This window comes from Oncorhynchus nerka, linkage group LG15 (assembly GCF_034236695.1).
Source record: "Oncorhynchus nerka isolate Pitt River linkage group LG15, Oner_Uvic_2.0, whole genome shotgun sequence".
Lineage (NCBI taxonomy): Eukaryota > Metazoa > Chordata > Actinopteri > Salmoniformes > Salmonidae > Oncorhynchus > Oncorhynchus nerka.
In genome coordinates, this window is record NC_088410.1 from 44790131 (window position 1) to 44814565 (window position 24435).

The 24435-nt window shown below is 43.3% G+C and overlaps 1 protein-coding gene across 1 annotated transcript in view; it reads right to left on the minus strand.

Moving 5' to 3' along the window:
* Positions 1 to 2073: 2073 nt before the first annotated feature.
* LOC115142772 (plexin-A1-like) overlaps positions 2074 to 24435 on the minus strand; it is a 275942-nt gene continuing 253580 nt past the window's right edge. The window contains 12 exon segments of the mRNA XM_029682496.2: positions 2074 to 4804; positions 5119 to 5269; positions 6081 to 6293; positions 9223 to 9392; positions 12147 to 12337; positions 12702 to 12798; positions 18141 to 18244; positions 18382 to 18541; positions 18874 to 18923; positions 18926 to 19019; positions 19913 to 19979; positions 22651 to 22907. Coding sequence (XP_029538356.2) covers positions 4709 to 4804; positions 5119 to 5269; positions 6081 to 6293; positions 9223 to 9392; positions 12147 to 12337; positions 12702 to 12798; positions 18141 to 18244; positions 18382 to 18541; positions 18874 to 18923; positions 18926 to 19019; positions 19913 to 19979; positions 22651 to 22907 — 1650 coding nt within the window. The 3' untranslated portion in view covers positions 2074 to 4708.

Genomic DNA, 24435 nt, shown 5'->3' on the forward strand with positions numbered 1-24435 from the left:
AATAGACAGACAAACAGTAATATGATTCATCATCATATATAATAGAAACTTTACCACCAAGATGGCCACCTATAGACATATCGTTTCAGTAGGGCGATACGGGACTTCAGAGAAACGGTAAGACCATTCCAGTATAACAGTATTGTAATTTTAAAGCTCTGCTTTCCAAGCAATATCATCTCATTGTAAAATAAATCAATGAATTCACTTTGGCTACGAATAATTAAAATCCTGTGTGTGTTTTTTTGTGGATACTTTTCAACACCAAATAGAAAGCGGAAACCCACATTTTACTTAGCAAAAAATGTTTAATCTCTCCTTGATGAGTGTTTATTTACAAGTAGTAAATCTGCAAAATAGGAAACAACAGAATATTTACACATTGAACATTAACCTGCACACTTGTGACAGTCACTTGAAGTCTGAAACAAAGTATCAGAATGATTGTATGTAGGAAAAAAATGTTTTTGCCAGTTTGTCTGTAATTGATCGATTTGTATTTTCTTGTATTCTTTGCAAGTTTTCATTTGGAAAAATTACAGCTACTAAGTTGTGAGTTTGATAAAAAAAATGAATGAAGAGGAAACTAAATGATCAGAATCTTCTCAAACCAGGGCTTGGAAAGGCAATAGTATGACAAGGCATGACTGGGTTGATCATTTTGGGTCACAGATTCCCAGATCAGAATTAAACGTATTCCCGCTCCAAAAATCATGCTCTTCAAGAATCTCCTTTGAAAAGGTGTTTTTTAAATCCAGGAATAGGCTTATTCAGCTTCCGTGAAACTGGCCCAATCTGTTTGGGTGGAGATTGATTCAGGAAAAGACTAATGATGAGCTAACTTGAGTTGATGAGAGATGGACCATGTGAGGTCATAACAGTTCATGACAGTTCATATGTATGTCTATTGACGTAACACTGTAATATGGCATGAGATGGTCAACTAAACAACGACATGCTGTACATTGTGCTACTTCAGTGACACCAACACAAGCCAATCACCATACAAACAAACAGGGACAGATCATGTGAAACAATGAAATCGCACGTAGGAGCCTTCTGGACTTGGATCGAAAACTCAAGCAGTCATGCAAAAACAAGCTAAAGTCCTCCTCCCCTCAAGGCCATAACATTGAAACAATGGAACTGCAGCGCAGAGAGAACGGTGCAAAACAACAGAGGTAATGTCCTGAGAAATGGAGAATAAAGTTTGCGTCTTCATAAAAAACCCAACCAGGGCAGTGATGGGAGAAACTCAAATGAAAGAGTTTGGACAGGCCGAGCTGCCAGCGTGTAATGTTTTTTTCCGCATACATGGCTACGATGCGGATATATCATAGGACTGCTATTAACAAATTCACTGAGCTCCGGAGCTTTGGAGACCCATCTACTTCATGTAACTTGTGATCTAAGAGCACCGAAAGATAGACTCAGCAAAAGAGGGAAAGTTGTGTACTCATGGAAAAACATTTTTTTTTTTTTTTAAAACCCTGTAAAGCTGACTAATCATTAAAAAAAAAATTGCAGTATGTACAGTAGTTAAAAATGTATTATGTCAAAATGTAAAGCTTTCTCCCAACATGTTAGTCAGGTACACGGTTGCTTAGAAAGGAACCCTGTTCGGTTCGAAGAAGCTAACTTTGGAATGTTGTTTTGGCCCAAGAACACTAGTAGTGCAAGATGAGTGGTCCCTAGAAGGGTTCTGTTTGGCTCTCAAAGCAGCAGCTGTATAGCCTGGTCTCAAATCTGTTTGTGCAGTCCTCTCAATACATTGTTAATACCGTCTTGGCCACACATCATAAACTGATCTGGGACCATGCTAGCACCCGTATGTTAACGGTCCGATATGTAGAGAAAGGTACAACAGGAATGCAATATAGCTGTATACATCAATGGCTGTGTCCAAAATGGCACCATATTCCCTATATAGTGCACTAGTTTTGACCACTGCCAATGTGCAATAGATAGGTATTATGGTGCCATTTGAGATGTACCAATGTGTCCTGTCTATTTAGGGGTGTTTTTTTTCTTCATTTCTGTGCAGAGGAATATTGGAAGGAACCTGGCATACAATGAATTGCAACAGCATTTATTTCCGATTAAAACGATAGCCCTGAAGGTAAAAAAAAAAATATGAAGATGTGGATTATAGCATCAAGTCACTCATTCAATCTTGGAAAGACACAGATGCTTATCTGATGCAATGTTTTCCACTCATCGTGGAGATCAGAAAAGACACCTTTAGATCTGTAAAGTACTTCAACTTCAGATAAACCAAAGACGTCATTATCTCCGGCGTACCGTATTACGCACAATGTACATGTTCAAAAGAGAGACGAGGAAAAACAACTTAAACAACCCAATTACAAGAAAATTGGCCAAAAGCTTCATTTCACGTCATCATCATGAAAAAAAACTAAGTAAATACAATGTACAAAATCAAACAAAAATACATTAGACCACAGTTTGGTTTTGGGCAAGCAATTAAAAAAAAACAAAAAAAGAACATCGCACCACAAAGTCAAACTTCCAAAACTTCAAAAAAAGAAGGGAAAATAGAAGAGCAAGAATAACAACTATCTTAAGAGAGAAGTATATAAAAAAGCTTAAGCCACACATGGCATTAGGGTTTGTTTAGATGGAAACAAGTGCCAGGGGAGCTAGGGGATTACTTAGCCTTGTGTTGCTAATGAGTGGAGGGTGCCTCTTCTCCCCAGTCCCAACCCCCCTATGGGTGAGAGCTAAAGCCCCGTCTCGTCTCATATCTCTGGGTTAGGAGAGAAGGAGATTTCCGTACCGTACTACCGTCACCTTGCCTATTATCTGCATAATAGCATTGGGAAGAGATGAGCGAGAGGGGCCTGGAGCTGGAAAAGGCTTTCTGTCTTTCTCCACTTTGTCATTTTAGACTGAGGCTTAGTAAAGCCCTACCTGACCCCATTTAGCTATTTATTTAACCCTTATTTTACCAGTTAAGTTGACTGAGAACACATTCTGAGGCTAACACTAGTGGATAGGTGGACCAAGCCTGGAACCACCAAGAGTTTGACTGTTCTTGTTGTTGTCGTTGGATGTTACGAGGATGATAGAATGCCTAGGGAGGTACAGAAGAGATTAAGAGAAATACTGAAGGAGGGTGGATTTCCGGTTGTATAGGGGTGGAGAAACTAGACTCGTTTAGGGGTAAAACTGGGTTTTCCTCCCGTTCACAGCCCCTCAAGATGTACTGTACCCAATACGTTATTTCAGGTCACATGTCGGGTAAAGTGGATGTTCTATCACATGTGCACTCGTTGAACTATGACCCCACTCAGCATTGGTCATTTCCTGCCATGCTCAGCCAATCAGATGTAGTGATGCTAACTGGTGGTGGGGTAGCTTATAGATGGTTATTGGTTCAAGTAGTGAAATGCTCTACATTGGTCAACCACTGTAGCACAAACTGTCAAATTCTTTAGCCCTGGAAGATACAAATTAGCCTTCAAACTAGATTTAATCTGAAGTGTCTAGGAAAAGAAGCAACGCTTGCGTGAGTCTGTGATGCTTTTCAAAAAACGAGATTGCACGACAAATTGGAAATGACAGCAAATTCTTATTTTCGCAGGACCTCTCCAGCCCAACTTTCCAATACAGAAATATGACAATATAATGAGATGCCCTTCCTATGGTGGCCCTAAGGGACAAAGTTGCTTTCTTCTTCCCTAGATATTTTACATTTTCGTATCATCCCATCTTTTATTACTCAGAGAATCATTTCAGTCACGAGGCATACTTATATTTAAATCATACGGTAGCATATTCCATCTAACAAAATGTCTTTGCACTTCACAACAACAACAAAAACATGGCACAGGATAACTTTTGTTTATTTTTCTTTTGCGGTTGTTTTATTCTTCTAATGTAGATTTTTTTGTTGCTTGAAATATCAAATTTCATTGTTTCAACAGATGGATTTTTAAAATTGTGTTTGTCAGCTAAAAACTGAAATGTTTTAACCCTAATCTTAATTTCTTTAAAAATGTAGTTGTATTTATATATAATATCTATATAGTCTTCCTTTGTAACTTTTCTGTAAATTGTGCAAATTCAGCAGTAACACAGGTGGCGAGAGATCAGAGTGGGCAGTTGATTACATTTATTTTTTTTAAATGATACGAAAACAAAAACAACAGTAATAATGTCTTTGACTCCTACAGGAATCATGTGACCCGAGGAGCCACTCTCCCATTGGCTCCGAGAAAGGCCCATGTCCAAACAATGTTCCTTCCTTTTCGCGATGCCAAAACGGAGTTCCATTCCAAAACTCCCATCCTGGCTACCCGAGACACGGCTTCAGCGAAGACAAAATCCAGGAAAACCGACAGCGGAGAAACAAAACCACGACGACAACAGCTACGATAATCAAAATGCTTTCCGGTGACGTTGTCTCTCGGTGTGTGTGCGACGAAATGTCCAGTGCCCCGGTCTCTGACACACATACACACTTATAGACCTGCATTTACACACACATACACACACGCACAGGCCCGCCCAGTACTGCTGAATTGCCCCTGTGCAGTGTACTGCCTTCTGTCCTTTGCAGTAGCTCATCATGTGTTTTTAGGAGGGTTTGAAAACCACACTGTCTGAGTTTCATTTTCATTTTCTCTGGGTGAGGACAGACGGAGAGGAAGATGGAGAAGAATCGGATGAGAGGAAGGGTCATTCCTCAGCTGGCCAGGGCCATTGTGTCAATGACCTGCTCCAGCTTGCTCCTGAGTCTCTGCCTCCGCGACTGCTCATCCCTCTCCAGAGCTGACAGGATCTGAGGATGGAGAAAGAGAGAGAGACCGAGAGACAGAGAGAAGAAAGAGACAAAGGGGAGGGATGGAGAGAGAGAGCGAGAGAGAGAGAGAGAGAGAGAGAGAGAGAGAGAGAGAGAGAGAGAGGGCAATAGCGAATGAGAGAGAGAGGGAGAAGAACAATGAGAAACCGTCACATTAATTTGACAAAAGCAGTAGTTGAGAGCAACAACAGAGCAGCTTCTCAAAGTGATATATTCCAAAGTAGGGTGCAATCCTTTCTAAATAAAGGCTCGATGAGCAAACAAACAAACTAAACGGTGGCCATTGTCCTCACCTCGTCCTTGTACTTGACTATGTAGGAGTAGATCTCGTGCAGGGCGCTCATGCTGTTGAACTGGCTGAGGTGGAGCCGCGACTGCTCCGCCAGGTACGCACTCATATCCTGGTCACTGATGACAGGCATCCGCGAGATGTCGGAGTAGTACCTGAGAGAGGCAACAGGATTAAAGTAGGGTGATTAAAGGAGAGAGAGAGAGAGGAGAGAAATAAAGAAAGGAGAGGGAGAAGAGACAGCGAGGGGGGAAAAAAAAGGGATAGGAGAGTGGATCAAAAGACCAAATGATTCATCGAGGCGCTTGCCATTAACCCTATCGGTAGAATTCTCAAGTTTAGAATATATATCAAAGGCCCGGCGCAGTCAAATTCAGTTTTCTCCTGTGTTTTGTATCATATTGTACAACAGCTGATGAAAGTAACACTGTAAAAGTGTAAAAAATGTGATCAGTGTTATTGATAGGTCCTGGTCTACACAGGACCTTCTAATCAGCAGGTGTTACATGGGTGAAGTTTCTCCTTGCCTGGTGATATCACCATGCGGTAAATTGGTTAATAGACCAATAACAAAGAGCCAATAACGGCTAGTTTTCAGTTTTCCCCTCCCCACCCAGACCACTTCCAGACAGTCCTAGCAATATTCTTGCTTGAGAAAGTTATTTTGCTAAAACGCATTAAAAATAAATAAAAAATTGGACCATTAAATTGAAAACTACTACAGTAAGGTAATTAATTGTTACCCAGAAATGATTTAAGAGTAAGACATTGTTACAAAATACCTTATCTTGAACGGTGCAAATGACTCTTTCATACAGTAGGATACATCATATGATGCATCAAATGGTATAAAGAGAGGATAAAACCCTGTTTGAATCCCAATCTTAAACAAAGTGAAATCAAGGGCCTCATTTTCAACCTGATCCAAAATGTCTGCCAGGTGCATAACACAGCTACTAGCCGTACCGTTCCACCCAGTTCTTGTAGTTGGGAATGTCTTTAGCGTAGAGCAGCTTGTTGGAGGGCGAGTCTTTGCCCAGCTTGTGTTCTGAGGTGGAACAGGAGTCCATGAAAGTCTGGGCCACCACAGACAGACAGGCGTCCGTGATGCTGTTCTTGTGGATGTCGAACACAAACTGGGGGTTCTTGATCACGTTCACCCAGAACCTCAGAGGAAGACTGGGAGACGGGAGAGGGGGGGGGGGGGGGGAAGAGGGGGGGAGAGGGAAGGAGAGAGGGAACACATTTGAGTTAACCATAACCAGAGGAGGCTGGTGGGACGAACTATGCAGTGGCAAGAAAAAGTATGTGAACCCTTTGGAATCACCTGGGTTTCTGCATGAATTGGTCATGGAATTTGATCTGATCTTCATCTAAGTCACAACAATAGACAAACATAGTGTGCTTCAACTTATAACACACACAGTATATATACATATTTGTTTTTACACCTTTATTTAATCTTTATTTAACTAGGCAAGTCAGTTAAGAACACATTCTCATTTTCAATGACGGCCTAGGAACGGTGGGTTAACTGCCTCGCTCAGAGGCAGAAAGACAGATTTTCACCTTGTCAGCTCGGGGGATCCAATCTTGCAACCTTACAGTTAACTAGTCCAACGCAATAACAACCTGCCTCTCTCTCGTTACACTCCACAAGGAGACTGCCTGTTACACAAATGCAGTAAGCCAAGGTAAGTTGCTAGCTAGCATTAAACTTATCTTATAAAAAACAATCATAATCACTAGTTAACTACACATGGTTGATGATATTACGAGATATTATCTAGCGTGTCCTGTGTTGCATATAATCTAACTGAGCATACAAGCATACACATACCTAAGTATCTGACTGAGTGGTGGTAGGCAGATGCAGGCGCGTAAACATTCATTCAAACAGCACTTTTGTGCATTTTGCCAGCAGCTCTTCATTGTGCGTCAAGCATTGCGCTGTTTATGACTTCAAACCTATCAACTCCCGAGATGAGGCTGGTGTGACCGAAGTGAAATGGCTAGCTAGTTAGCGTGAGCTAATAGTGTTTCAAACTTCACTCGCTCTGAGCCTTGGGGTGGTTGTTTCCCTTGCTCTGCATGGGTAATGCTGCTTCGATGTGGTGGCTGTTGTCGTTGTGTTGTTGGTTCGAGCCCCGGGAGGAGCGAGGAGAGGGACGGAAGCTATACTGTTACACTGGCAATACTAAAGTGCCTATTAGAACATCCAATAGTCAAAGGTTAATGAAATACAAATGGTATAGAGGGAAATAGTCCTATAATAACTACAACCTAAAACATCTTACCTGGGAATATTGAAGACTCATGTTAAAAGGAACCACCAGCTTTCATATGTTCTCATGTTCTGAGCAAGGAAACGTTAGCTTTCTTACATAGCACATATTGCACTTTTACGTTCTTCTCCAACACTTTGTTTTTGCATTATTTAAACCAAAATGAACATGTTTCATTATCTACTTGAGGCCAAAGTGATTTTATTGATGTATTATATTAAGTTGAAATAAGTGTTAATTCGGTATTGTTGTAATTGTCATTATTACAAATACATTAACATTATTTTTTTTATTAAATAAATCGGCCGATTAATCGGTATTGACTTTTTTGGTCCTCCAATAATCGGTATCTGCGTTGAAAAATCATAATCGGTCGACCTCTAATTGAAACATTCACAGTGTAGGTTGGAAAAAGTACATGAAACACTAGGCTAATGACTTCTCCAAAGGCTAATTGGAGTCAGGAGTCAGCTAACCTGGAGTCCAATCAATGAGTCAAGATTGGAGATGTCGGTTAGAGCTGCCTTGCCCTATGAAAAAAAAATTAAAATTTGAGTTTGCTATTCACAAGAATCATTGCCTGATGTGAACCATGCCTTGAACAAAAGAGATCTCAGATGACCTAAAATTAAGAATTGTTGACTTGCATAAAGCTGGAAAGGGTTACAAAAGTATCTCTAAAAGTCTTGATGTTCATCAATCCACGGTAAGACAAATTGTCTATAAATGGAGAAAGTTCAGCACTGCTGCTACTCTCCCTAGTGTGTGGAGAAAAAAAGGCACAGCACACCAACATCAAAACCTCATCCCAACTGTAAAGTATGGTGGAGGGAGCATCATGGTTTGGGGCTGCTTTGCTGCCTCAGGGCCTGGACAGCTTGCTATCAGACAGAAAAATGAATTCCCACGTTTATCAAGACATTTTGCAGGAGAATGTAAGGCTATCTGTCCGCCAATTGAAGCTCATTAGAAGTTGGGTGATGCAACAGGACAACGACCCAAAACACAGTAAATCAACAACAGAATGGCTTCAACAGAAGAAAATATGCCTTCTTTTGTGGCCATCAGGGTCCTGACCTCAACCCGATTGAGATGCTGTGACATTCACTTCAAGAGAGCAGTTCACACCAGACATCCGAGGAATATTGCTGAACTGAAACAGTTTTGTAAATAGGAATGTTCCAAAATTCCTCCTGACTGTTGTGCAGGTCTGATCCGCAACTACAGAAAACATTTGGTTGAAGTTATTGCTGCCAAAGGAGGGTCAGCCATTTATTAAATCCAAGGGTTCACATACTTTTCCCACCCTGCACTGTGAATGTTTACACGGTGTGTTCAATAAAGACATGAAAATGTATAATTGTTTGTGTGTTATTAGTTTAAGCAGACTATGTTTATCTATTGTTGTGACCTAGATGAAGCTCAGATCAAATGTCAAGACCAATTTATGCAGAAATCCAGTTATTTCCAAAGGGTTCACACTTTTTCTTGCCACTGTAGGAGGACGTGCTCATCGTAATGGCTGGAATGGAGTAAATGGAACGGAGTCCAACGTGGTTTCCATATGTTTGATGTATTTGATGCTGTTCCATATTCCATTCCAGCCATTACAAATAGCCCATCCTTCTATAGCTCTTTCCACCAGCCTCCTCTGTCCCTAACACTCACCCCCAAACACTGTCAGGAAAATCACTATTACCCAACTTCTCTCACACAGTGTCACATATACTCTCTTAGACAACCTGCCTCACACACACTTGCTCTTCCACCCTCTGTCACACAAACACCCAACACGCATGCACAAACTGCCCTGACCCACTCACCAGTTGCTCTTCCACGTGTGCCGTACGTCCGAGTCGGAAATGGAGTGTTTATCTGCCTGCTCGTCCAGGAAGTCAAACATGTACTTGATGGCGAGTGGCAGGGCGCTACCTCTGTGGGCCGTGCTGAAGATAGTCTCAAACAGGTCGTCCACAAACTTCTGCAACGTACCCTGGGGAGACGAGAAGGAAGATGGCGATGAATCACAGACCTGGGTTAAAAAAGTATTGGTTTTCTTTCAAATACTTGGAGCATTTGATTGAGGCTGCTTGGAGAGCCAGATTGGCAGGGTGTGCACTCTGCGGATGAATGCACTTTTGGGAAGAATCGAAAGTATCAGGCACTATTACAATAAGATGAAACTACACTTGGCCAAGTCTCCTGTTGTCCTCCCACTTGCGTTAATGATTAGAAACACTCCAACCCCCATATTCCGAACCTTGCACTTTTCTACCTGAAGTAACAATGGAAATCACAAGATAATGAGAAAAGAACAGGGGAGAGATATTGCAAGGGTGAGCAGAAAACGCCTTAATGTAGTTAGCGCCTGTAAATGACTGCATGGTATTGTGGGGCATTCTGCACCTGGTAGATGATATGCTACCAACAAGGCATGGAGGAGAAGAAAGTAACAGGCTGTTGGTTAATAGCATAACACCGGCTCTAGTGCTTAATACTAGTGTCACTAGCACCAGTCTCAGTAAAACATGGGCTGGGCTGCATTCACATTGTGGAACGATCAGATAGAAGCAATAGCCTTCTACCTGCAAGAGTATTTCAATCTGGAATGTTCGGTACGACGCACCCTTACGAATGCAACTCTGGACAGCAAACCTGGGCCCGGTTACTTGAAGGAATGCACATTTTTGTTCTAGCCCAACACAAACCAACTCATCTGGAAGCGCTTGATTCAACCAATGTGTGTTTTATAGCTGGGCTAGAACAAAAATATGGACATCCCATTAATCAATTCAAACACTGCCTTGAGGGTACCGATAAAATGTTCTAGGTCCTAGGAGAAAGCCCCCCCCCCCCGACCCATCCCCCCTCGCCCGGACCCGATTCCAGCGAACACCAAACAGCTCAATAGCCAAAGGTCAGGCTGCTAATTAAGACACAACGTAGCGTTTGGGAGCTGCACCCCCTCATGCAAAAGGTTATGAAAAATGTTAATGAGCCTCTGAGCCAGTCGCCTGGGAAACAAAGGTCAATGAGCGAGCTGGCTGCGGGAGGAAAGCGGTCCGAGCTTGGACAGTGGATGTTGTTTTTCTTTATTGGAGGAGCTATCCCTCCTTTTATAGGATAGCTGTCGACAAAGTCATTAATATTCATCAGTTACGTCGGGTGATTGGTTGAGCCTTCTTGGGTGTGAACCGTCATACAGACGCGCTGCAAAGCCGCCTGTTTAGCTTCCTCGCCGGCATTAGCAGTAAGCACCGAACGACTAGGGAAACCCAGCTTAATTAATTGTGAAATGAATAAAAGAGTCACCAGCGAGCTACCAATATATTTCAGTTCCACTGCCTGATCATTCATAAAACGTGTCCCCTAGTTGTTCTTTTTACCTTTCCACAAACTGTCTATTGCTTGATATGAGCAAGTTGACCAAAATGCATCAAAGAATAAGACGATTAGTTGGCTAGATAAGGGTATAACACGGGGAACCCGGGATCCCGGTACACTGATTTAAACCGGTGTTGAGCCTAGGGCCTCTACTAGGCTATTTTCCTATCATCCCAATCCCACTGAAACCAGGAAAAATTCCTAACTTTAATCTATAATCGACGGGTTACATTATCAAAGCACGTCTCGCCTACGCATGTCAAAATAAAGCCATAAAATGTCCCCTGCTTCTCTGCGCTGTCTCGTATTGCTGCCAATATGAGAGCTTCGGTAGAGAATGTGTGCTCAAGAAACGGTATGAGAGTAGATATGGATATTTTTTTTAAACAAAGTTGGTCCCCACCTTGATATTTAAACAATTTCCACTCTTCATTATTCAAGAGCTGATCTGATATCTGTATATTCATCAACTTGATTGAACCAAATATGAGATATTCTGTCATTCGTTGGAGGTTATCTAGCAAGCTTAGCAACTTTGGTAATTTGACTCTCGTTTGACTGCCGTTACAAAGTTTACATGATTCGGCAACGCTATGACCTACTCGGGGTGCGCTCTGTGTCGAGCCTACCGCCAAAATGCGTTGAATTAATTGAGGAACATGATAACGCTCTGAATTTATGAACGGCCTGTTTAGCAATTCACAACAATGTCATTGGCGACCAAAGTTATTCTATCATGACTAAATATCAGTTTCACTTGCTGTAAAATCTTTACATAGTGGTGCATCCAAGACGGCAATGTGGCACATCAACAATCTTATTTTGAGGGAACCCTGAGTAACCCTACCTTGGTTTTAAAATGCTTTCAAATGGGCAATTCTGATTGTTAAATTATTTCCCAGGTATAGAAACTCTGTAGATTTTCAGAAAATGTTTAATCTCTAGTGTGATCCAGCATGCTAGCTACATTTCAGTCAGTAGCTATCTTTCTGAATGTGGTGGATATACTAGCTATGAGTTGAACATATGTGGCTGAAAAGGAACTAGTAGCCAGTTGTTGTTGCCCATGGTGGAATCATATCTAACCAGCTGGCTCCTGAAGCCTATGTGACATGTCTATGTGCCCATGAACTCCAGAGCCTAGACGCAGTTTAGCTAATGTCAGCCATTTTTTAAAATAAGAAAACATGGCTTATAAAGGGCTCCCTAACAAGCCCTTTTCGGTGACGATGTTATTGGGGTGCAGGAATATTAGTCATTGAAGTTCGTGGTTACAACTACTTTTAGATACGAGGGGAGAGAAATTGTCTGCCATTGTTTTGTGAAATGCTGTGGAGAGGGGAAGTGTCTAACTTTGTTTTACCTTGGTGGCGAGCAGGCGGGTCAGGTAGATCTCAGAGACCATCTTGCTGCCGCGATCGCCCTCACGCTGGTCCGAGTGGTCGTGGTTTTTGACCAGGTGCCACAGCTTGGTGCCACTCTCTAGGTCGGGCGTGATCATGGGGGTGCGGGAGCGCAGGCTGTCTGGACTACTGGCCGTCCTCAACATACTCTCTGGACGGGAAGATGGGGTAGAGGGGACATGGTTCGGATTCAGATGAATGTATTATGTGACATTTGATAGAGATAGGATATGAGAGGAAGAGAGGGGATCAAGAGAGGGGGGAGGAGGGGGTAGTCTCTAGTCACTTACATCACTCTAAAACCTTACTGTCAAGACTTGGCACGCATGCATCATTTTTATTGATATTTCTCATGTTTAGCAGTGCTTTCTGAAACATATTCACAGAAAAGCACAACACCTTTTTCCACTAATTGGTGTTTTGTCCAATCAGATCTGAAAATTGATTGGTCAAAAAAACAGTTAGTGGATAAAAAAAAATAGAATTGGGCTGCCTGTCTAAACGCAAACACACACCGTATCTGCTGAGTGACTTGGTGAAGGTGGAGGAGTTGGAGATGTTGTAGGCAGAGTTCTGCTTGGGCACCAGGGCAATCACTGAGCCATCCGTCACCTGGGAATATAGGCAACGTCAAAACAGTTAGAGATATACACACACCGGCCAGTTTATTAGGTACAGCCCCGTTCACAAAAATGTATCGCTTTTTAAGACAGTGAGTCACGTGGCCATGACTTGCTATATAAATCAGGCAGACAGGCATCCAGCTACTGTAAAATGTAACGCTATAATGGGCTAAATGAGTGACCTAAGTGACTTGGAGCGTGGTATGACCGTCGGTGCCAGGCCCGCTGGATCCAGTATCTCACAAACGGCCGCCCTCCTGGGATTTCCATGCACAACAGTGTTTTGGGTTTCCAGAGAACGGTAAGACAAACAAAAATCATCCAGTCAGCAGCAGTCTTGTGGGCGAAAATTGCGGTTCCGCCGTCCAATCTGCAGCAAATGCGTGATGCCATTGCGTCAGCATGGACTAACATCGTTAAAGAAGTCTTTTCTGTAATAAACCCCCCCCCCCTCCATTGCAACAGACTCTTCGGTACCTGATAATTTATTTAGTGTTGCATGCAGCGCCTGCTCCTTACCTTATTTTTCTTGATCAAGTATTTTTTGTAAAATTTATTCCACACATTTGACTTCCCCTTTACCCCCTGAGCAACCAAACATTCCCCCAATTTCATGTTTATTTGTCACATGATCTGCATCCATTTTGCTGTCACATGTATTACGGTGTTCGCTGTTTGTTATTACCAATTTATGAATATGATTATGACGTGTTATAAGTCAGGCCCTATTGGTCACGCGCAGGCGATGCATACATTAGTCACGTGAAGAGAGACATAGGGATCGTTTCCCCGAAACGAGGGATTTCGGTAAGATAACTTTTCAGTCAGAAATGGTTGTAATTATGATTTTTTCATTTGACCTTTATTTAACTAGGCAAGTCAGTTAAAGAACAAATTCTTATTTTCAATGACGGCCTAGGAACAGTGGTTTAACTGCCTTGTTCAGGGGCAGAACAGATTCGATCTTGCAACCTTTCGGTTACCAGGCTGCCTGCATTATGATGCAGCTTCAGCAACACAGACAGCATGATAAACACTGCTGATGTTCTGTACTGGTCACTACAGCAGGGAGGAGAGCGAAAGAGACAACGAGTGCTAGTCACACAGTCACAAACTGTTATTTAAAAAAAAAACATTTTTACAGTGCAGCAAGTCTCAGGTCGACCCAGCACAATCAAATCAGTTGCGGTCCGGCTCCCTCTAGTCATCTGTGTGTCTTAATTATTTCATCAAAACGCTGCTCTTAAAGCATCAGACAAGCGCAGTGGATATAGTGGATTTGGTTCCAAACACAAAGGATGTGTCTATATATGGAAAAATGCACGTTTGGAAAAGACTTGGTCGACCAATACTTTTTTTTTAGTCGGAGTCAGTACTACAAATCCCGAAGCTCAATGACTGACGTTGTTATTGGTGTGACAGCAAAAATGTGTTTATAATCAGTAGACAAGTGGCATGAGAGTCGTTTCACGAAATGAGTCCCTTTTGCGTCCCTTTGATATCTGAAGTAATTGTGCACCATTATTGGATTTGAAAAGCCTGCTATATATGAAGTGAAGTGCCCTTTATTATAGACCACATGAAAATGCAATAAATATGATTTTTTAATATGAATAAAGACTTGCTAAAGGGCCAAAATGTTGGAATGTCCCTCGGAATTCCCTGATCATTTCTACCCACTTAAACTCAAAGCTTCTCCAATTGAACATCTACAAGTCAAATCATAGTGTAAAAGCAGGTGAGCTGATTCTACTGTTTTTGTCTATTTTCTGGTGTTTTTAAGTGGGTTGAGCATAACACGTAAACCATGTTCCCCATAGACAGACATTTTTTTAATATACAATTTTATCTTTTTTTTGTAAAGCTTGCATTCAATTGCCCCTCCCTGTTGCACACAACACACTTCCATTCCCCCTGTCACAAGAAGATTTATGGCTGATTTAAGATTAAGATGCACACATTTTAAATGGTATATCTTTTATTTGTTCATCTCGGAGCGATGTTCTATCATTGTGTTCATTTGGGATCTATCGCATCCTACAGCTGTCCCAGAGAATGTTTGGAATATTTATTTATTGCACAGAGGAACACATTGACCAATAGAATAGGTCAACCTTTGTGCTATGGGGGATAATAAACCGTCCCTTTTTCAGGACCCTGCCTTTCAAAGAAAATTCACAAAAATCCAAATAACTTCACAGATCTTCATTGTAAAGGGTTTAAACACTGTTTCCCAAGCTTGTTCAATGAACCATAAACAATTAATGAACATGCACCTGTGGAACGGTCGTTAAGACACTAACAGCTTACAGAAGGCAGGCAATTAAGGTCACAGTTATGAAAACTTAGGACACTAAAGAGGCTTTTCTCGACTGACTCTGAAAAACACCAAAAGAAGGGTCCCTGCTCATCTGCGTGACCGTGCCTTAGGCATGCTGCAAGGACGCATGAGGACTGCAGATATGGCCAGGGCAATAAATTGCAATATCCGTACTGTGATACGCCTAAGACAGTGCTACAGGGAGACAGGATGAACAGCTTTTTTAACAGCACTGAGATATCAGCTGATGTACGAAGGGCTATATAAATACATTTGATTCGATCATCCTCGCAGTGGCAGACTACGTGTAACAACACTTGCACGGGATCGGTACATCCGAACATCACACCTGTGGGACAGGCAACAACAACTGCCCGAGTTACACCAGGAAAGCACAATCCCTCCATCAGTGCTCAGACTGTCCGCAGTAGGCTGAGAGAGGCTGGACTGAGGGCTTGTAGGCTTGTTGTAAGGCAGGTCCTCATCAGACATCACCGGCAACTATGGGCGAAAACCCACCATCGCTGGACCAGACAGGACTGACAAAAAGTGCTCTTCACTGACGAGTCGCGGTTTGGTCTCACCAGGGGAGATGGTCGGATTCGCGCTTATCGTCGAAGGAATGATCGTTACACCGAAGCCTGTACTCTGGAGCGGGATCGATTTGGACGTGGAGGGTCCGTCGTGGTCTGGGGCGGTGTGTCACAGTATGATCGGACTGAGCTTGTTGTCATTGCAGGCAATCTCAACACTGTGCGTTACAGGGAAGACATCCTCCTCCCTCATGTGGTACCCTTCCTGCAGGCTCATCCTGACATGACCCTCCAGCATGACAATGCCACCCGCCATACTGCTCGTTCTGTGAGTGATTTCCTGCAAGACAGGAATGGCAGTGTTCTGCCATGGCCAGCGAAGAGCCCGGATCTCAATCCCATTGAGCACATCTGGGACCTGTTGGATCGGAGGGTAATGGCTAGGGCCATTCCCCCCAGAAATGTCCGGGAACATACAGGTGCCTTGGTGGAAGAGTGGGGTAACATCTCACAGCAAGAACTGGCAAATCTGCTGCAGTCCATGAGGAGGAGATGCACTGCAGTACTTAATGCAGCCGGAGGCCACACCAGATACCGACTGTTACTTTTGATTTTGACCACCCTTTTGTTCAGGGACACATTATTCTATTTCTGTTAGTCACATGTCTGTGGAACCTATTCAGTTTATGTCTCAGTTGTTGAATCTTGTTGTGACCATACAAATATCACACGTTATGTTTGCTGAAAATAAACGCAGTTGACAGTGAGAGGACATTTATTTTTTTGCTGAGTCTATTGACATAAGCTAGTGCTTTTGCTGTTCGTTAGGCCTATTAATCATGTTGGCTGACAAAAAGTAGGCTAAACGTGGACAGTTTTAACATCTTCAACATGCGCCTTGGATCTCAATAAGAGGTTGTGTCCCCGATGTGTCTTCATTCACTTGTAGCTGACTCTTATCTGAAATGCTTGTGAGCAGGACCCGATCACTTGACAGGCATTGGCTACATCTGAGAGAGCCATGTGAGTGAAAGGTGCATCTTAGCAAGGCAGCCGGGAGAATGGAATTATAATTAGCCTATTATATTCAGCCCAAGGGCACAACAGCCACTTTGGCTGCAAAAGGCATGGATTTTTTTTAGGGGGCATTATGGCCACTCAAGGGGCATGCCGCCAGGAAATTCGAGGCCTGGTGTGAATATTATCAAGTGCTTGTCAAATGGTGAATGAGAGACTGATGAGCTGTGTGCAGCTTGCGACTTTTTTCAAATTATCATTAGAGTCCCATCATGCAGCCATAGAATGTATTAAACATCAACACATATAGCCCAACGTTTGTACTATTAAAGTTGCATAAATAACTCTAAATTAGCATATAAGAGGACCAGTTTCTCTGTTAACCGCTCAACACAGAATAGCTGCATGTGTGCACTTGCTTTGAAATCGTTTGGAGAAAATATCCTTTTTATTTTAGTAAGCTATGATACATTGAATTCCTCATACTATAAAATAATAAAAAATGTATGCCATGGGAATTCCAAGCAAATCTTGTCTGCTAAATGAACTAGTGTAGCACACAGTCTTATCGCATAGCCAGATCAGGGCCTAACATAAGGACAACTCAGAGTATGCTGTTCTGTTCTTCTGAAATAGGCTACATTTTCTTCATATCATGTTTCTTTAGACCTGTCTAAAATAAATAATTGATTTATTGTGATGGTGTAGGCTATATTAAATTCATTTTTTTTAACTTAAAAAATAAATGTAGATGTTCCAACAGTCTGCATAAATGGCTTGTAGGCTATGCGTGGAAGCCAGGAGATACTAAGCGTGTTAATGTTAATTTACAGTCAATTACTGTGAGACCGGCAGTTATTTGCTTGACAATCACCGGCAGACAGATTTCATGACCGCCACATCCCTATTCACACCCCTTGACTTCTTCCACATTTTGTTGTGTTACAGCCTGAATTTAAAATGACTTAAATTGAGATTTTGTGTCAATACCCCATAACGTAAAAGTGATTTTGTAATTTTAAAAAAAATTAAATAATAATAATAAAAAATGAGAAGCTGAAATGTCTTGAGTCCATAAGTATTCAACCCCTTTGTTATGGCAAGCCTAAATAATAAAAAATGTGCTTAAAAAGTCACACAATAAGTTGCATTGACTCTTTCTGTGTGCAATAATAGTGTTTAACATGATTTTTGAATGACAACCTCATCTCTGTACCCCACACAAAATCCTAGAGAAAAACCTGGTTCAGTCTGGGAACTTGGTGATATGACACCCATGAATTTGTGGCTGCAGACACCAAGTGATGTTCGAGTGGTATCCTACGTCGATGCGGAACTTTTTTGTAAATCTGTAATTGTAAAGTAATAGACTACAAATCAAATGTAATTGACTGACTGATTGATTAAACGACATGACTTTAGTCAACTTTGAGATCTAAACCTAAAGCACGAGAGACTTGCCTGGTAATGGGCCAGTGTGTTGAGTCTCTTCCAGTCGTTGTCTATCTTGGTGGTGACGTCCTCGTCCTGGAGGATGATCCGGGCCATCCTTCCCTGACGCCACTCTGAACACAAACATAGGGAACAGAGAGAGGGGTGTTAGTGTGTGTGTCCGTGGGTCTGCATGCACTCATTGATGTGTGTGTGTGTGTGTGTATGATGCATACATAGGTGTGTGTGTGTGTGTGTGTGTCCTCCTCACCTAGGTCCATGTCTCCAGCCTTGGGTCTCTGGGAATAGGGACTGCCTTTGTACACCGCGTCCAGCAACTTCTCCTTCACCTGAGTCACTGTGTCACAGTTCAGCCCCTTCACCGTCACCTCTGGGGCATTCTCGTTCTCCGGGTTCACACAGTGCAGGGTCTAGAGGGTGTGTGGTGTGGGGGTAAAGGTCAAAGTTCAGTTTGGGAGGGGGGGGGGGTGTCACAGGACTAGAGGCTTGAAGCAGAGCGATTTGTGTGGGCATGTGAGGTGACACGGTGATACACGACAGTTCAGCTACTATGTTTCATATGACATATTAACCCATATTATACTGTTATGCCAAGTCGCTTTATTGATGTCTATGCTATTCTAGCTACTATATTACCGAGCCAGCCAGACGAACGGTTCTCAGGGCAATGGATTGATGCAGTGAGATAATGTCAAAGTGTTCTGTTTATTTTTGTGATTCAAGCTGTGACTGCGGTACTGACCAGGGTCTTGTAGTCAATCTGCTGTCTAATGAGCTTGTCCTCGCTGAGGAGTAGCGCGCCTCTCCTGTGATGGAGTCTATAGGCCCCTTCTCCATCTGCTGCTTGATGGCACAGTACAGCATGAACAGAGGCTCGCCAGCACACTCCTACACACACAGGGGCAAAGGTGAGAGGTCACTTACACACATAAATGCTCTTGCAACATGTCACTGATACATACACACAACACTCATTTCGGTATTTCGGAAAAACAATAGGAAATAGAGTAGTCTTCAAACGCAAGACAACAATTATGCTCACTCACTTGAGAAAGTCAAGTTTGATAATGCAAGAAAGGTAAAATTAGTGCAATCCAATCTGCCGTTAGCCACAGTGCCTGCGGCACTGCTAAACGATAAGGTCGTAGCAAGTCTCCCACGGCTATTTGCATGGTGACAAGTGACCCACTCCCGGGTAGCAATTTCTCCCCTGTGCATTTTAACCCGGGGAAAAACAGCATTTAATAAGGTAGAACGTTTCGAAATGTACACTCAGCTTGGGGCCAACGTTGAGAGAACGCTAGTGGCAGTTGATGGAGGAGTTACCAGAAGGTTAACGAGTCAGGAGCGAAAAAGCACTCTGCTGCGTGAAAGGTGTCAACGAGGCAATGAGAGGTTGGCTAGCGGGGCCTCTGGTTTTTCTCCTTTCCTCGCCTTGGTCCTTTATCGTTCTGACTTCTGCCGAGCACAGTGATTCTCACCTCCAACTCTTGCTAATCTCGTGCTAGTTTCTCCCCCTGGCTTCACCCTTTTCTCCATTTCCTCATATTTCTCTGCTCCTTCCGCCCAGCTGGTTCTTTACTTTTGCGTGTTCCCTCTCTTTTCCTTGAGACTTGAGTAGACGTACCAATTCAGAGCAGAAGAAAGCGTTTGCAAAGGAAAGCAAAAACAAGCCTTTCTTATTGGTCAAATCCAGGTCGCCCTTCCCTGTTTCAGTTAGTTTTCTTCACTTTGGTGCCTAATGAACACGAAACACGTGCTTGCGTCCCTGACAGACTTACCTTGAGGAACTTGTAGAGGAGGAATGTGAACCAGTTGGTGAGCATCTTCTCAGCCACCGACTCAGTCCTACGGGGACGGGGGGAGGAAAAGGAAGATTGAGAGAAAAACGTTATCTTCTGGAATGACAAAGGTTTAATGGCAACAACATAAATCAACACTTGACTGACAGAGGAACGACTGTACAAGGGTTGGAGATTTTGGAGTGAATTCTGCCTTCTTCCTCCTAGTAACAAGTGACCAACCTCCCCTCGGGCTAGTAACTGAGAGCAAATACACACAATTTTTCCCTGGGAAAAGGTATTTAACACGGAAGTTCACTTCAAAGAGCTTAACTTAAAATTATTCCACAGAATGCTGGTAGGCTATATCCTTCAAACACCCCGCCCCCCCTTCTCTCAGCACACAAACAAATTAACTCAAATAACAAAACCCACATTTCTTTTTTCAAAGCAAACCCAGCAATCTTCATTAAAAACACAGCAATTAGTCTAATTCGTTAACGTCTCTTGCTAATCACCAACCTGGCTCGTAATGAGGAGCCTCCAGAAAGGTCCCCCTCCAGAAAGAAAGTTAAAAACACAAGTAATTAAAAGGCATTGTAATTAACGCGACTTACTACATTTAATTTGTTAACAGCAACGAGGGAAGTGGGTGTGCGCGCGCGTGCGTGTGTTTGTGACACGGTATGAAAGGAAGGGACTTAAGGGGGGAAAGCTTTGTTTTCTCACCCCCACCCCCTCCTCTGTCCCTCCTTTTAGAATCAGTGCTGCCGTCCCCTGAATAATACATTCCCAGAGACTATGATTACTCAGAAAAGGATGAATCAAGGATTGTGTGTGTATGTGTGTGTGCTAGCTAGCAGGTTATCCAGGGTTGAGACTGGGAGCAGAGATTGTGAGAAGAAAAGTCATGAAGTCTTTTTTTTCTATCCTAGAAGTCTGTTCAGATTTGTTTGATGTGGGCAAAATGTGTTCTTTTCCCTTCGCATAGAGGAGAGGGAGATGAGAGGTAGATGGGTTGAAAGTAGAGTGGACCAGGAAAGAACATGCTTTTGGCCACTACCTGACCTAATACTTGGGGACTGGTGAACACCAACTCCTTACTAATCTGGTGTGAGTGAGTGGGTGAGTGAGTGAGTGAGTGAGTGAGTGAGTGAGTGAGTGAGTGAGTGGGTGAGTGAGTGAGTGAGTGAGTGAGTGAGTGAGTGAGTGAGTGAGTGAGTGAGTGAGTGAGTGAGTGAGTGAGTGAGTGAGTGAGTGAGTGAGTGAGTGAGTGAGTGAGTGAAAGTGTGGGCATGTGTGCGTGGATGGAAGTGTAGTATAATTCATAATGAACATGGAAAATGTTTTGGAATAGTGTCGTCTAAAACCTAAAAACACCAACACACAAAGGGAATTCTGTAGCTCAAATATGTGTGTCATCTTCATAACCAGGACAGTATATGTGCCACATTCCTCCAGCGGGGCTTTTAGCAACATCATGCCAATTTCACCGCCGCAGCAGACTGGCTCAAAGTCATCTATTTGATTCGATTTTAATTACATATCTCTCAATGGAGAGGGAAAATCGTCCCCTTTTCATGATTTCATGTTTAATTCTTGTCTATCATTTCTCTCTTTTTCGCTCTATCCCTTTCTTCATGTCTCTCTCTCGGTCTTACCCAACTGATTACCAGTCTCGGTCTCCCCTGGGATATTTCTCCCATTTACTCCCTTAACATTCCATTCTCTCGCTCCCCAGTGCCGTGCACTCTCTCTCTCTTGACCCTCCTCTACCTCCATCTTTCTCTGTCTAATCTCTCATTCGTCCTCCCACTAGCACTCGGTCTCTCCCTCCCTCCCTCTCCTAGTCAACCTTTGTCATTCCCTCTCTTTCCATACTCCACAACCCCTTTCACACTCTCCCCATCTCGCAGTCTTCCTCCCTCGCTCTGTCTCCCTGTATCTCTCTCCTTATCCCTCTTTCCCTCTCCCCCCCTCTCCCTTTTTCCCTCTCATCCCCCCACCCCCTCCCATTTTTCCCTCTCTCTCTGTCTGGCTCAGTAGTCCTGTCTGCCCTGTGGCTGGCTGAGTGGCTGGGCCTCCTGTGGGAGTCAGTGGGTGTGCTCAGGGGTGTAATCCTTCCTGACAGAGACAATGCTGAGGTGGAGGAGAGGGGGAGAGAGAGGAGAGGTAGGCTACAGTTACTGTCCATCTACAGCGGCCCTCTTTAGTCTAACACAGGTTAGAGTGGATAACTGATAACTAAGACAGCTAACTGATAACTAAAGTGGCTAAATGATAACAAAAAACGGTTAACCACTAAGCTATGGCAGATCAATCCGCCCTCTTTCCTTTCTACCAGGCTCACTTCTACACCTCATAGGCTACGCAGATAGGCTAGCCCAACCCACCCTAACACAGGCGGAGCGTACCGTCGAAGGAGAACCGTTGGGGGTGGTACTTACTTTCCAGGTTCTTGATGATTATATAGCAAAGCCCAACCCAACCACACCCCAACCTAAGCAGATCGCACCTTCCGAGAAGCAGCTTGGGGTGGTTCGTGTTCTCTGGGTCCTAACCCTCTCTCCCCCCACTGCTACACAGATAGACCAGCCCAACACAACACCCAATGGTGGACCGTACCTTCTCAACAGTAGCTTGGGGTGGTTCGTGCTATCTGGGTCCTAACCCTCTCTCCCCCCACTGCTACACAGATAGACCAGCCCAACACAACACAACCCAATGGTGGACCGTACCTTCTCAACAGTAGCTTGGGGTGGTTCTTGCTCTCCAGGTTCTTGTCAATTAGGTCGGAGAGGAGCTGTTTTAACACCCCTGTGGCGTACTCCATCTCGCCCTGGAGCGCAGTCATGACCAGCGACGCCACGTTGCCGCGGTCTCTCATGGAGAAAGAGCGTTGAGCTTCTAGCGTGCGGATGAAGGTCAAGAGGAAGTGCTTCTTGGTGAGCAGCTGGCCGAACAGGGTGAGAGCCTTCTCCACATTGGCCTGAACCTATCAGAGAGAGGGGGCAGAGCAGTCTTTGAGGTACAAAAGACCCAATATCACAGACGCCGGGTCGCGCACACAGGCACAAACTTGCACACACACTCTCCATGAAGCTGTATGAATCAAACAACTACAACCCCCCCCCCCCAATAGAAAGCAGCCAGTGGTGGCTGGTTGTCTTGTAGGAAGGCGAAACCTGGTGGCGTGACGAGAAATTGTATTGGCGCACCACAGTTGAGGCTAATCGCATCTGGGATACAAATGAAAATCCGATGCTAGGCGCCAGACAGATGTGCAATACAGTTCATAGCTAGTAGATATGCCGTCTGTCACGCTCCTCTCTCTCCTCACCCCTCAGAGCTGATGACGTACAATACATGCACCATCTAGAAAATGCATCTTCTTATAAGTCTATGTATGTATGCACAGTTGAAGTCGGAAGTTTACATACACCTTAGCCAAATACATTTAAACTCAGTTTTTCACAATTCCTGACAAAATTCCCTGTCTTAGGTCAGTTAGGATCACCACTTTATTTTAAGAATGTGAAATGTCAGAATAATAGTAGAGAGAATGATTTATTTCAGCTTGTATTTCTTTCATCACATTCCCAGTGGGTCAGAAGTTTACATACACTCAATTAGTATTTGGTAGCATTGCCTTTACATTGTTTAACTTGGTCAAACGTTTCAGGTAGCCTTCCACAAGCTTCCCTCAACAAGTTGAGTGAATTTTGGCCCATTCCTCCTGACAGAGCTGGTGTAACTGAGTCAGGTTTGTATGCCTCCTTGCTCACACATGCTTTTTCAGTTCTGCCCACAAATGTTCTATGGGATTAAGGTCATGGCTTTGTGATGGCCACTCCAATATCTTGACTTTGTTAAGCCATTTTGCCACAACTTTGGAAGTATGCTTGGGGTCATTGTCCATTTGGAAGACCCATTTGCGACCAAGCTTTAACTTCCTGACTGATGTCTTGAGACATTGCTTCAATATATCCACATAATTTTCCTACCTCATGATGCCATCTATTTTGTGAAGTGCACCAGTTCCACCTGCAGCAAAGTACCCCACAACATGATGCTGCCACCCCCGTGCTTCATGCTTGGGATGGTGTTCTTCGGCTTTCAAGCCTCCCCCTTTTTTCTCCAAACCAAACAATGATCATTATATCCAAACAGTTCTATTTTTGTTTCGTCAGACCAGACCACTGAAATTGTGATACAGCGAGGTATAAGTGAAATGATCTGTCTGTAAACGATTGTTGGAAAAATGACTTGTGTTATGCACAAAGTGGATGTCCTAACTGACTTGCCAAAACTATAGTTTGTTAACAAGAAATATGTGGAGTGGTTGAAAAACGAGTTTTAATGACTCCAACATAAGTGTATGTAAACTTCCGACTTCAACTGTGTGTGTGTGTGTGTGTGTGCTCGTGATAGTATTGTAATAGGGTATAGGCCATGCTATCTTGACTTGATGACGCAATGTGGCGCAGTTGAGTGATCGATACGTAACCTCTCTTGGGTGGTGA